Below are 14,851 nucleotides of genomic sequence, written 5' to 3'. Positions count from 1 at the left end.
CGGCTTTTACTAATTAATTTTTGTTTTTTAAGGAGAAGGAGCACAGGCAGTAGCCTCCATGTATGGTCGACTGGTAACCCAAGATCAACTGGTTGCAATGGGTTCGGGGTCTCAAGGATCCGCAAAAGAGGACGTAGCAACGTTGCAGCCCGCGGTTCTAACAAAAGGTCGCGATCCCAGCACCACTCCTCTACGCAAGCTCAGTGTTGATCTTATAAAAACTTATAAGCATATCAATGACGTAAGACTGTTATATTTGTTATATTATGAGATTTCCTTAAATTGAGTAAAAATAAAAGGATCCATGTTTTTAGCCTAATTAGAAAGACAAGGGGTATTTCAGAAAACAAAACGTCATTAATTTATGCTAATTGTCGATCATTCAGTGTTTTTAAGCACAAAATCCATTATATAATTAGTTCATTGAATTAGTTATACGTTTTTTTATTATATAAACATTTTAATTTAAAACTATCATATCGAAATACTGTCTTAACTTTAATTTAAACAGGTATTTTTCTGTCTATGATTGAACTGCATGAATAAGTATTTGATGAGAAGTAATGTTATATCAATGGGTTATTACATCGTGATAACTTTTGCTTTTAATCAATGCAGTTGAAGGGATTTAAAGTAAAAGAAAACATATGCGGTCTGCTTTTATGTAAAGAAAAACACAGAAAAACGAATCCAATTATTATTAAATACTGAGAATATAGTAATAACAATAAAACGACCTCGTGGTTGCTATAGAATGTTGAAACGTGATATGACAATATTCTTATTTTGTTTTAGAGATGTTATCTGTACATGATAACATTACACTGCACGTATTTTGCATCAAGAATACAAGGTGAAGTTTTACTGAATTTCTTTTATATTGCATTCTTTCCAAGTAATTCATCAATGTGTGATGACGCCAGATTACAGAATCCAAAGCAACGCTGTTTAGATTAGATATGTGTATAATAATTATTTTGAAGGATAATTTAAACTTCCTGTTGCCCGTATTTATGCTTAAAATAATTAATAATTTGCAGCACAGGGTATGATTAAAATGCATTTAATTGGATCGTTGCCGATTCCGAAATGATTACCTAATTTTGTTTTTAAGGTATATTATGCGAAGAAGAAACGTAGAGCTCAGCAGGGTCAAGGAGAGGACACCGACACCAAGAAGGAACGGAAGGTATATAACGACGGGTTTGATGACGAAAATCATGACTATATTGTCAAGATCGGTGAGAAGTTTACAGATCGCTACGAAATTGATTCGATAATAGGAAAGGGTTCCTTTGGACAGGTAAAGTTACAAACTTGTATTCAGTGCTTCACACTTAACTGGATAAGGTTAATATTTCCTTCTTCTGTGTGGAACGTAATATATTTTCCATGTTGCTGTAATTTGTTTCCAAACTACGCTAAATTTATCATGGAAATTTTTTAGAAAAATACGGCTAGTTTTCATAATTTTCAATCTAAGGGTATTTTTTAAGTATAGTGAGCTGCGATTGTCTCGTTGTTTGATTTTTAATTTAGTTCATAAATTTGTGATATTGAACTTAATTAACCATGAAATTTTCTGTAAAATAAACTATTTAGAGTGTTTATATTTGATTTACTGTATGTTTTTATTCTAAATTTTGATGCAAACTTTAAATAGGCCTTGAACATGGTTATTAGGAGGAACTCTTTTGAGATAAATATATATCTATCTAAGTCCTTGTCCTCCAGTGGCACAACAGAATGTCTGCCAACTCGCACCTCCAAAATCCTGGTTTCTATACCAGTGGTGGGAAGAGCACAGGTAGCCAGTTGTGTAGCTTTGTGCTTAATTCCAATACAAATTGATTCTTGTTTCATTTCAGATGCATTGGAAAAGTAGGTTTTAAACTTTAAAGTAATTTCCATACGTAATGCTGATGTGCTCAAATATTTTACTGTTTGTTTGATATTTTGTGGAAATATTGATATTGATGCAGATATCCAGCTATGATTTGACTTAAATTATTAAACCATAGTAATTCATAGGAAAATTATTGAGTGAAGTCTCACTAAAAATTTTTAGACTTTTACTTAATAAAATATAAAACTACAATAGCAGTGTTGCACACATATTCAACACCTACTGAAAAAGGATTTTGTTTGTTTTTAACCTTGTGATAAAATGTATATTTTAATTATTATTCACAGGTTGTTAAAGCCTATGATTCAGAAGATCATTGCTTTGTTGCCATAAAAATTATTAAAAACAAGAAACCGTTCCTGAACCAAGCTTTCATTGAAGTCAGACTTTTGAATTTAATGAATAATTATGAAGGAAAGAAAGCTTATTGTCCAATGGGAAAAGAAAAAATTGGTAAGTAGCTTATATAACAGTTATAAGAACCAGTTCTTCCATTGTATACCCCAAAGAAAACGTGCAATAAGCCACAAATCTTTATACCTCTAATCTTTCATTCATCTTTGACTTTTTTTTTTCAATGAGGCAGAATTGTGAGATGCAAATTATCTTATATATTTTTTTCATGTGCCTTATAACTTGATTTATTTAGGAACAGAAGCAGTTTGGTTACTCATTTAAAATAATTGGAAAGTGTAGTAGAATGTTGAATAGATTAATACCAGTTTTTACATATTTTTATCATCTGACAGAAAGGTAAATAATAAACAGTAACCCTAACTGAAAACTTAGAATCTTGACCATGTAGATGAACTACTTCATAGAAGACTTAAGTCTTACTTATTTTAGTAATTTATCAATATGTGTAAAAACATATGTATCTAATCAAAAACATCTCATATGTGAAAAAAAAAGGTGCTGTCGGAAAAAGAATTCAACTTTGACTTAAGGGAATGCGCTTGTATTTCGTTTTACATATAATCATGCACAAGCTGAATTAAAAACACAACCTAGCTAACTATTTAATGAACATTTGCTGTAAAATTCTCATTAGTGCTATAAATTCAGCAACCAGTTTGGCCATATGACATGCTACAGTGTGTCTTTATATTTGATATATTGCTGAATAGAAAATAATGTGAAAGTAGTTTCTTAACATTTTTGCAATATAAGCTATCAAAGTTTTCTTCAAAAGCCTCCCATCTCCTGTAATGGCTCAGCAGCAAATCTGTGGATTTATAATGTTAAAAAATTAGGTTTCGAAATATGTGGTGATCACAGCACAGATAGCCCAATGTGTAATTTTGTGCTTAATGACAATCAAACAAATTCTTCAAAAGATAAATTAAACAATTAATGTATGGTGGCAAACTTTATTTCTCCTATAAAACAAAAACAAAACATTTTGGATCTCTTCTTCTGACAATGGATTACCATTGAGAGTTTATTAGGTAAACATTTTGACTACTGTTTATTTCAAAGTTGTGAATGAAAATGTTTAATCATTGGTTTTGTACAGAATGTGATTTGTTTAGTTTTTAAAGAAAGAGTAATTCCATGAAAAATTATTGCTGTAAAGCTACTTGGTGATAAAAACAGAAATACTATCAAAAGAAAAAAATACATCAATGATATTGACTATGGCAGGATACAAATTATGTTTATCACGTGCTATACACCTTCATGGATTAATGTTATATAGAGAAAGTCTTGCAGTTTCCAGAATGTCCTTGCTATGTTACACAACCTGCTGACGAACATTTTAAATACATTTCGTATTGTAATTATGTGCATTAAGAAAATTTAATGTTATAATATAACAAACAGGTATGACTGATACAGAGTAAGTATCATTATTATCATTCTGTACAATCGTAATTTGTATGTTATGACATTCAACAAACTAACATTAATTTATTTCACAATGCAACTATTTCATTGTTTGTGCAGTTAATTATATTATATTCTTCTCTTTCGTGATTAGTTTTGTGTTAAAATATTCTACATTTTTTTAATATATTACATATTAACACTTCATAACCCTAACATACATCTAATTATCTATTTGTATTAACATTCTTTTCTGTCTGTGTTCTTTTTTATAAAGTAGTGTATTGCTGTTCTGACAAAAAACATGACTGTGATACTGTATTTCTTAATTTTCTTTGAGAATAACTTAACAAGTATTTGAACGTATCTTTGACCCATGTTTGATTATGCCTCATATAAATCCAATCAGAGTTTGAAAAATTTGTTGTGCATTTTATGTGATCGGATCATAAAAAGTTTCCCTTTTATATTGAACCAAGAATATATTCCATGTGAGATCATTAAATAAGCTATGAATTTGGAACACTTGTTCCATTTAGTAAAATATGGAATAATACATTCCTCACATACATCGTTGTAACTGAGAGAACTGAAATTAGGAGCAAAGATTTGATGTCATTCCTTAAAGTATGAACTTAGTATATTTTATGTATCTTTCTCTGTGCTGGGACAGCAGTAAGTCTATGGACTTATAATGCTGAGATCTGGAGTTTGATTACCAATGGTGGACATAGCACATAGCCTATTGTGGCTTTGCTCATTCTATATATATATATATATAAAACTAACAACCTCAGATAATTTCGTTTTTGTGATACTAATGTTATACTGAGTGAAGAATACACACATATTTATGTCAGTGTTTGTCTGTGTTCTTTCAGGAAGTGTTATTTGATTCTTATAACTTCTTCTTTGGTTGTAGTTAAACTTAAAAACCACTTCTTATGGCGGAACCACTTATGTCTGGTGTTTGAACTTCTTTCCTACAACCTGTATGATCTACTCAGAAATACAAGCTTTCGTGGAGTTTCTTTAAATCTGACCAGAAAATTTGCTCAACAGATGTGCATGGCTTTGGCTTTCTTGTCCTCTCCTGACCTCTGTGTCATTCATTGTGACCTCAAACCAGAAAATATTCTTCTTTGTAACCCAAAACGCAGTGCTATTAAAATTGTTGATTTTGGTAGTTCCTGTCAATTAGGACACAGGGTAAGTAAGATTATGTTATTGATATTTCCAATCCATAATAATATATTCATTTTTGGCAATAACAAAATATAAAGAAGTATTTTGTAAGGCATATGCTACTTTCTCTTCTACTTGGCTCAAGTTCAGTTGTTATTTTTTTTTCAAATTATACATTATAATGCAAAAAGTATATATAATAGTTATAACTAGTGCTTGCAACATTTATGAGCAAAATAAAACACATGTAAGCATATAAAAATTAAAGAAGTTTTAAAATGGTACATAGCTTAAACCGTACAGTTTCAGTTTACTCAATTTAGTGTGGAGGACGGGTTTGAGTTTGGATTAGATTGAAATCCATTTTTTTGCTGAATTGTTGACATAGCAACTTGGAAGATTCTCCTCTGCCTACAAACGAAATTATTGTTTTGCTTTAATTGCTGTCAAGGCAAAAATAGCTGACTCGTACAGGTATGTTGGAATGAAAGTTAAAAGCACGTCCATCCATTTTCTTGACAGGCGAGGGCGTTCTCTGCGAACCAGCGTCAAGAAGTTTGTAAGATATTTCGACATGAATTCTGCTTTAACAGTTTTATCACTTCATAGTTCTATGAGGTTTCCTGGATCTGCCATTGGTAGATGAGAAATCTTGCTTCCATTAAATAGATTCCTAATCCAATCTGACACTAAAGTGTTTTCTAGATGAATAGAAATAACATCACGAACAAGTCTATGATTTAACTCACTAACGTAAGGAAATATTTTACTGTTTTAGTTTTCAAGCTGTTTTCTTTTTCACAGTGCAAATGTTTTGCAAAATGTAGACACTTCTTTCATTTAGTTGTGAAACTTTGCTATTCCGATCTTGCATTGACAGGTTAAGATTTTTGAGCTTATCGAACATATCAACCATGTTGTATAATACTGGAGGTTGCTTTTTATTCATACAGTGTGCTGCTAGTATGAAGTTGCAGTCTCTGTCAAAAATAAGGAATTCGTCTTTCAGCTGTACAGTTTATTTGAGTACCTTCCCATGAGACAACCAGGACGCCTCCGTATTTGGCAGGAGCTTGATTTTATTAAGTTTACAATATCCACAACATCTGGGGGCACTTTATTTACTTCGAGCTGTAATTTTTGTGAATATAGTTCTTCCCTGTGTATAATGCTATGTTTAAATGTTATACCTGCAGCAAAAGCACTTACTTTGAACTCTTTCTAACTTCCCTTAGATGTAACTGCCCCATGAGTGCATATACCCCAACACAACTAATTCAAGATTGATTATTAACAAGAGAGAAAATAGCATTTCGTTAATTCTCCAATCTCGGCAAAATATAACATTAGACTTAAGCCCTCTTGTAGCGGTGGGCTCACCGCTCACCACTTCAATTTAGTTATAGCTGCCTAAGAGAACAAATAGACCTATCTGATTTTATCAGAGATGGCACCAAGAGGCTTCAAGCATTCTCCACACGCATTCTGCTATGTATGTGGCCAATTCATCAAGACAAGAGCGAAAAAGTTCTCTGTGACAACATCTGCCTTGAAGTATGATGAGTATGACTAGGAGGTTATCGGAGACTTCAAAATAGTGGCATTCCTAATGGGTCTCCAAGGAGGCTTTACCAAGTTTCCCTGTTATCTTTACCTCTGGGACAACAGAGACATCGTAGGACATTACAACAGGAATCACTGGCCACAACGGACCGAGTTCTCTGTGAGGAGGCACAATGTCAAATGTGAGCTACCAGTGGACTTCCAGAAGGTGTTGTTTCCACCATTGCACATACAATTGGGTCTTATGAAACAATTTGTCACAACTCTTGATAAGAAGTCTGCAGCCTTCATGTACCTTCGAGACTTCTTTCCTAAGCTGTCTGAAGCAAAGGTCAAAGCTGGTGTTTTCGTTGGACAAATAAAGAAGGTTTTGGAGTGCACAAAATTCCCCAAGAAGCTCAGTAGGAAGGAAGAAAAAGCTTGGGGCACATTTATCGCAGAGGTTCGGGGCTTCTTGGGCAATCACAAGGCCGAAAATTATGTGGAACTGGTTGAGGCTCTGGTTAAGAATTACGGCAAAATAGGTTGCAGAATGTCCCTGAAATTCCATATCCTTGACGCTCATCTTGATAAATTCAAGGGGAACATGGGATGAGAGGAGAGCCCGGTATAGCCAGGCGGTTTAAAGCGTTCGACTCGTAATCTGAGGGTCACGGGTTCAAATCATCGTCGCACCAAACATGCTCGTCCTTTCAGCCGTGGGAGCGTTATATTGTGACAGTCAATCCCACTATTCGTTGGTAAAAGAGTAGCCCAAGAGTTGGCGGTGGGTGGTGATGACTAGCTGCCTTCCCTCTAGTCTTACACTACTAAATTAGGGACGGCTAGGGCAGATAATCCTCGAGTAGCTTTGCGCGAAATTCAGAAAACAAACAAAGAATACTGAGAGGAGCAAGAGGAGGAAGGCGAGCGCTTCCACTAAGATATACTGGACTTTGAACGCCGCTACCAAGGAGCGTTTAACGAAAACGTGATGGGATACTATATTTGGGTGTCTGATACGTGAAAGTGATTTATATTACAGTCGCAAATGTCAAGAAACTACTCACTTCTAAACATCTTTGTATACCTTTAATATATATGTAAATCTTGATTTACATGTTGTTTTATTCAGACCTTATGTAAATGAAAATGTGCAATTTTGCCCGTTTTTACATAGAAAATAGGTTAATTTCTAAATTTTATTATCCAGGTCATAAAAGCAATGTTTGTTGGGAATAATAGCCATTATCTATACTTTTACAACGTATTCAATTAAGGAATAACAGATACTATCCAGGAACATAATTTGTGTTGCATAGTATAATTAGCTAACAAAGGCCACCAGGTTGTGATCTGAATTATCAGGTGAAGATTGAACAGGTCAAAATGTTTATCTGAGAGATAATACTTTACATATTGTAATGTCATTTTATGAGCATCTACAAAAGATATATTATTATTATGCGCTATTTTAATTATTCAAGTATATCTGAACACTGTTGAAAATTGGGTTAATGTTTATTCTAAGAAAACTTTATTGATGTTGAGCTGTCTAGTATTTGTTTTCAATTGTTAAAGCCTCTTTCTAGATACATTGATATCACACAGTTGTGTGAAGGAACTAATCAATTGAAAATTCTAACTATATAGTTGAAATTAAATACTCACAGTAATTTTTTACTGCATCTTATTAAGAACATAATATTTCTGTGAAATCAGTGAGAATATTAAATTGAAACTTAATGGGAATTTTGATACCATTGCTGTCTTAGGAACATTAATTTATACATTTAATTGCTATGTCTGTCTTTTTATACAATCCATATGTTTTTGTTGAGTGAGGCCCAGTATGACCAGGTGGATAAAGCGCTCGACTCGTAATTCTCGGGTTCGAATCCCTATCACTCCAAACATGATCGCCATTTCAGCCGTGAAGGCGTTATAATGTTATGATCAATCCCACTATTAGCTGATAAAAGAGTAGCCCAAGAGTTGGCGGTGGGTGGTGATGATTAGCTGCCTTCCCTCTAGTCTTACACTGCTAAATTAGGGACGGCTAGCACAGATAGCCCTCGTGTAGAGTGCGCAAAATTAAAAAAACAAACAAAGAAACAAACAATCTTCTCGAGTAACATGATACCATTTCTATAGAAATTAATAAGAAACATGATAATAATAATTACAGTATTCAAGCAATAAAGCACGTTTTCTCTGTATCTCTGTAATGACATATTTATTTAAAAAATATTATTGGGCTTGGTAACTTATTGACCCTATTGTAAGTGGTAACTTATTTGCGGTTTGTCAAAACTAGGATGTCAGGACGAAAGTACATCAACTGAAACAAACCAGACAAGATAACTGCAGATCCACTTACTTCTGGTACAAATTCAGCTCAAAACAATGCTATAAATTATCCATTTTTATATTCCAGCAATTATGTGTGTGATAGTCTGGCACAGCTAAGAATAAACCAAAATAACAGGCGATTGAAACAAACTGTTACTTCATTACAAGTAATTGTGTAAACTCCAAAAAAAAAAGAAAGAAAATTTAATATCTATTTATAGCCTTAATATGCTGAACAGCACCTTTACTGATACCCATTTAGTAAGCTTTAAAATAGCATTGCTTATTAAAAAAAGGAAAAATGCTTGAAAAGCATATCCTTCACTTTTGGGGTCTTTGTCAGTTTTCCTCCACCAAAGCCAATAATTTTGTAAAAGGTGCTTTCAGTTTTACCTTACACATTTATCTCTTATTCGAAAGTAGTATCAAAGCGCTTAAAGAGAAGCAGGCTTCATACAGAAAGCATTAAATTCATTATAAAAATTGTAAAAAAAGAAGGAACCAGTGAAATTGTTTGTGTGTTTTAATGCTGGATAAAATGGCCAAAGGAAAACGTGGACGGCACAGAAGTTTTTTGCCATAATGATATTGACACAGGTACAGAAGAGGGTACAATTTCTCTTGCTACCAAAACGGACACAGGAAAGTACTTATTAGTCATTTTTTTTAATAGCATAACAGGACAAGAACAAACAACCTTGATAAGAATGTGCCTGAAACAACTGTCAGGTGTTGAGATTATAACCGTAGCACTTGTGTTTGATGGTCTAAGTTGCTACTTCTTCATGTTGAAAAACTGAATATCAATGTGTCGTTTAAACGCCTACAAAATTAGGTTTTCCACCCTGGAAATGAAAAAAATGTAAAATTTATGTCACACTTGATATATGTCACATGCTAAGGCTTATTCAAAACATTTTTGCACTTGAGAAAATTCTCGAAAATGGAAATGGAGGATATATTAAATGCAGATCATTAGTGATTTACATAAATTGCAAGAACAAGAAATAAATTACGCACAATGCACATTCAATGGAAGAAGTACAAAAAATGAAATATTAATGTTGTAGTATAAACTCTACGTTCAAGTGTGACAGATGCCATAGAATTGTGTAACATAGGCTTGAACCTTTTCTTTTAAATTTGGCGGAACTAAGTTCACATTAAAATAATAAGAATATTTGATAGATGTTTTGTTCAACTTCAGTAATCCATTGGATAAAAAATGTAATAATCTAATAGGAAGTTACAGTAAGTTATTTTGGAAAGTTTTTCTTGTAGAAAGAAAAAGAATTATATATTTCAGTTAACAGATGTCACCACTAAAAGAACGTATACTACTCGACGTAAAACACAATTTATTATATTTCTAATAACAATAAACTTTGTGCAGCACTTATATCAAAGTTTAGAATTATCATCTTCACCATCCATGAGATATATTTTGACATAAAAATTAAATCAGGATAACTTGGTACTCTTTATTTATTGCTATTAGATCATCTTCCGGTTGCAATAATAATCCTAATGTTCGACAGTTCAGAGCTACATATAAAAGACTGCTCATATGTCATCAAATAAAAGTAGCAGGAAACTGCACAGCCGAGGGTGAAACATCAAATTTAAATGTCACAAAAGATCACATGGTGCTTCCTCATGGTCCTGCAGTTGTATTAGACGTGTGTGTATTACACAGGTATGATATTGAAATACGTGACTCTGTATAGGTTCACTATGATTACGAAAATGCATCAAATTGCACATCCTTTTCTCCCTATAAGGAAGCAAATGTAGGATACGTTTGATTATGTAGTTAAAATTAAGCAAAAAAGAATGCATTGTAGAGATTGTATGCAGGCCTTGGCAGATGAAAACCTTTTAAAAATCTGTCAATTTTTATAACAACAAAAAACAGAGATTATGTAGTAAAGGCATCAGCAAGTATGGTTAAAATATGTCAGTCAATAGTGAAACATTTTGAGAGACGTCTTAAATAAACAGATGACAAACTTTCTTAAGTAAGCACAATTAGCCTTAAAGTACAGATTGCTGTTTTGAATGGAGTTTCCTCTAGTTTTGATGAACAAATGTTTGATTTTATTCTAAAAGACAACCAAAAAGTGCTTAATTATGTGTTTAAAAATATGAGTACATCACTTTACTAAACAACAATCTGCAAAATATCTAAGTAAAAGCTTAAAAAAGTTTCTTGAGTTAATTTTATTTAAACGCCACTATTTTCAATTTGTATGAATATATAAAAATATTTGTACAAAATCCAAAGTATTGTTTTACAAACTTTCAGCCATTTATCAACTAATATTATTGTAACTTGTGATAAGAAATGGTATAAAGTGCATTTAAAATATTTGTAATGTAATTTAGCCTTATTTAAAGGTAGATATACGTTATTAATTGGCTTATGTAAATATATATTATTTCGAAATACCTATTGTACTTAACAGTTTTGTGCTATTTCAGTATTAATACTTGGATTTTGTTTTCAATGTATATCTTATTTTACTATATATTTGTATAAGTTTCTACCAAATTTCTCACTTTATTATACAGCAGAACACAGTAAAACAGTTTAGACCAATACAACACTGTCAGTTATTGTATCGTTTATTTTAAATTGATAATTCGGCAATTTAGGAAAGAACAATACTACAATCGCTTGACATCGATTGCCAGTATAGTAACAATAGCTAATGTGCATCACAGTTCACGATCTGATTTCAAGAAGCTTTGTTCTTCTTTTTTAAAATGAATTTTTCCCAATAATGGTTTTTACTAATAAAATAATCTACAAAAAGTTGTACTGTGTTTTACGATAAATCGTTTTTGTTACACCTTTTACAAAGCAAAATACATGTGTTCTTCATGAAGTTATTTTTCAAAATCACGAAAGCATGTATTTAATATTTTAAATACATTCATTCTCATATATGTAAAAACGGCTTGTTTGGGTTTAGAAAATATTTTACCCAAATGAGCCGTTTTTACATATATATTTATCTACAAGTGGGTTTTCTCGACATCACTGACATTCTTTCTTACATAAGTAAAATTTAAAAGCCTTGATATTATTAATTTATTTCAAGACGGATTGACAACAGATCTTTTGATGAAATAAAACTTGACAGAACTTGTTTACTGGAATTACAGCATTTTGAAGAGTATACAGTCATTCGTACAGCAGTTACTAAAAATTCATTACAAAAATAATGAATTAATTCTTCCTTGGTATTAAATAGCCTTAACTTAATGCAACACATTCACATTCCTAAACAGACCTAATGTAGCTAAAACAAAAACCAACTAAATATTAGTCAGTCTGATGCATAACTCGCTAAAAAACAACTTGAAACGCCTTACTGTTGTATTAATTCAAGGGTTAATTTTTCATGTTTTACAAATTTCCAAGCAAAACCTGAACTAATAGAGACAACTTAGAAATTTAATTTATTTAACTTTCTAACTATTCCACTTGAATAGTAAGAAGATTCGCATTTCTAACATTTAAGAATAATACTTTATATTTAAAGCACAAAATTCATATTCAAGAAAATATGGTTAAATCTGTAGCTTTTACCTTTCAAAAACAACCTATTCAAATAATATTTTCGCTGAAGGAAAGAAATAGAGTATAATAATATTACCATATAGATATTCTTCACAAGCTTGAATTATTTATTGAATTATATTTTTTGAGTTTTGTCTAAAGGATTTTACGTATTCTCGTATTGAAAAAATCTTGATTTGTATTTGAACAGAGTTGTAAATAACTAATGTTAGCGATTAATGATCCAGATCGTAAAGTAATATACGAATTTCTACTGTTTCATGCAATGAATTATTGTAAAATATGAAAAAAAGAAAAGCTTCTTTCCTGACCACACTAAAATATTCACTTGATTAAATTAAATATAAGTCAATATGAATTAGAGGACATAAAATACTTCATAACAATATTAAATGAGTCGAAAGTGTTATCTGACATCTAATTTGCTATTAACACTTCAATAACTAGAACTTATTTTTTCATGTTTATAGTTGCGAAAAAAATACACTGGAAATTCATTTTAATAGCGTTAAAATGTGACTAGCAATGAATGATAAAAATATGTACGTTTAATCTTCGTTCATTACATGTACAGGTGTGTATCATATTTTATACTAGTGTAGTAATTATGAATATACGTTTTAAGTTACAAATTACATTGTTTTCTTCCGTCCAGATCTACCAATATATTCAGAGTAGGTTTTACCGTTCCCCAGAAGTTCTTCTTGGAATTTCTTATGGCATGGCCATTGATATCTGGAGTCTTGGTTGTATTCTTGTAGAGATGCATACCGGCGAACCTTTATTCAGCGGTACAAATGAGGTAAATGTTTGTTATTTATAAATATTTTGAGCTGTAATTAAAATGACAATATTTCATTTAATAGAAGTTCCCGGTAAACAAATAGAGGAGTCTGTAAACTAGACTATAGTGGAAAAACATAGTACTTAAATAGAGAATAGATCCGAAGTACAACTGGAACTTAATCTTATAAAGAACATTCATATTAATTTGTTTCTCTTGAGTATATGCTTTTAAGTAACAAGAAACGTCTTCATGATATGAATATGATTCTCTTATTTTATAATTCCTTTTCTGTTTGCCATGTGCACATACGTTTGATGAAAACGTCTTCATGATATGAATATGATTCTCTTATTTTATAATTCCTTTTCTGTTTGCCATATGTACATACGTTTGATGAAAACTTGCACAAATTAACAGTTCTCACAAACCAAAACTTGGCTTATCAATTATGATTATTTCTTGTTTAGTGGACTTCTACATGTTAAAGTATTTAAAGAAATTCCAAAACCTAGATATTGAATTATGGTTTAGTACTGCTGATGTATATTTAGCGTGATTTGAAAAATGTTCCTAAAATTTCTAATTTTTATTTCTTATAAAGTAAAAGAAAACGTCCAAAAGTGAAACTCGAGGTCCATTTCTAACGAATAATTTTAATATATGTACTGTACATATAACATAATTACTTTTACTAAAACGAGGAATAAGTTTCAGTGATGGACTAATCTGTTTACCTTTTTAAAAGTAGTTTAACGAGTTTAAAAGTAATATTAACTGGACAAAAGAACAAAACTTTCTTTACTTTCAAGAATTGTTGAACTTAAGAGTTCAATCACTGCGAGTACAATATCGATCTCTTTACATTTTTAAACTTACTGTATGTAAGCAATAATTTATTTTTCAGTAATTTTGCTAATTCCAAATGCATAGAAACTGAAGTGAAAATGTATTGAAAAATACGTTTGTAAAAACGGCTGGTTTGGGTTAAGAAAATTTTTATGTAGAGAAGTAAACAACATTTCGATCTCCTTCGGTCATCGTCAGGTTCAAAAAGAAAGAAAAAGGTAACTGACCGATAGCTGACCACTTGTTTGAAAGGGATTGTGTAATTGAGTGTAGGAATGTATAGGGCGTGCTCAGATGTTTGATTATATTAATTAATATAGGTATAAAGGTGTTTCTTTGTATTGCTTTATTTTGGGCTTGAGTTGATGTAAAAGTAAGGCTTTTTTAATTTTGCGTTTGTTTATGTTTGTTTCTTTATTTTTCTACTTGCTTCTCCAATACCGGCCCGGCATGGCCAAGCGTGTTAAGGCGTGTGACTCGTAATCTGAGGGTCACGGATTCGCATCCCCATCGCGCCAAACATGCTCGCCCTTTCAGCCGTGGTGGCGTTATAATGTGACAGTCAATCCCACTATTCGTTGGTAAAAAAGTAGCTTAAGAGTTGGCGGTGGGTGGTGATGACTAGCTGCCTTCCCTCTAGACTTACACTGCCTAATTAGGGACGGCTAGCACAGATAGCCATCGAGTAGCTTTCTGCGAAATTCCAAAACAAACAAACAAATTCTTCAATACACAAGTCGTAGCTGTTATCACATTGTATTTTATAAATAATGTTAGTGTGGTGTTTGTCACTGTAGTTTTTACATAGTATAGACCTTAC

At 32.0% G+C, this 14,851-nt stretch overlaps 1 protein-coding gene across 3 annotated transcripts in view; it reads left to right on the top strand.

Moving 5' to 3' along the window:
• LOC143238664 (serine/threonine-protein kinase minibrain-like) overlaps positions 1-14,851 on the top strand; it is a 73,259-nt gene that overhangs the window by 39,903 nt on the left and 18,505 nt on the right. For all 3 annotated transcript variants that reach the window (XM_076479082.1, XM_076479083.1, XM_076479084.1), the window contains 5 exons: positions 33-241; positions 1,115-1,303; positions 2,194-2,359; positions 4,656-4,942; positions 13,054-13,200. In XM_076479082.1, coding sequence (XP_076335197.1) covers positions 33-241; positions 1,115-1,303; positions 2,194-2,359; positions 4,656-4,942; positions 13,054-13,200 — 998 coding nt within the window. The remainder of the gene's footprint in view (positions 1-32; positions 242-1,114; positions 1,304-2,193; positions 2,360-4,655; positions 4,943-13,053; positions 13,201-14,851) is intronic.

Source organism: Tachypleus tridentatus, chromosome 13, assembly GCF_004210375.1.
Source record: "Tachypleus tridentatus isolate NWPU-2018 chromosome 13, ASM421037v1, whole genome shotgun sequence".
Lineage (NCBI taxonomy): Eukaryota > Metazoa > Arthropoda > Merostomata > Xiphosura > Limulidae > Tachypleus > Tachypleus tridentatus.
The sequence above is the reverse complement of the archived record's forward strand: the minus strand, read 5'-3'. Positions and strand labels throughout refer to the sequence as shown.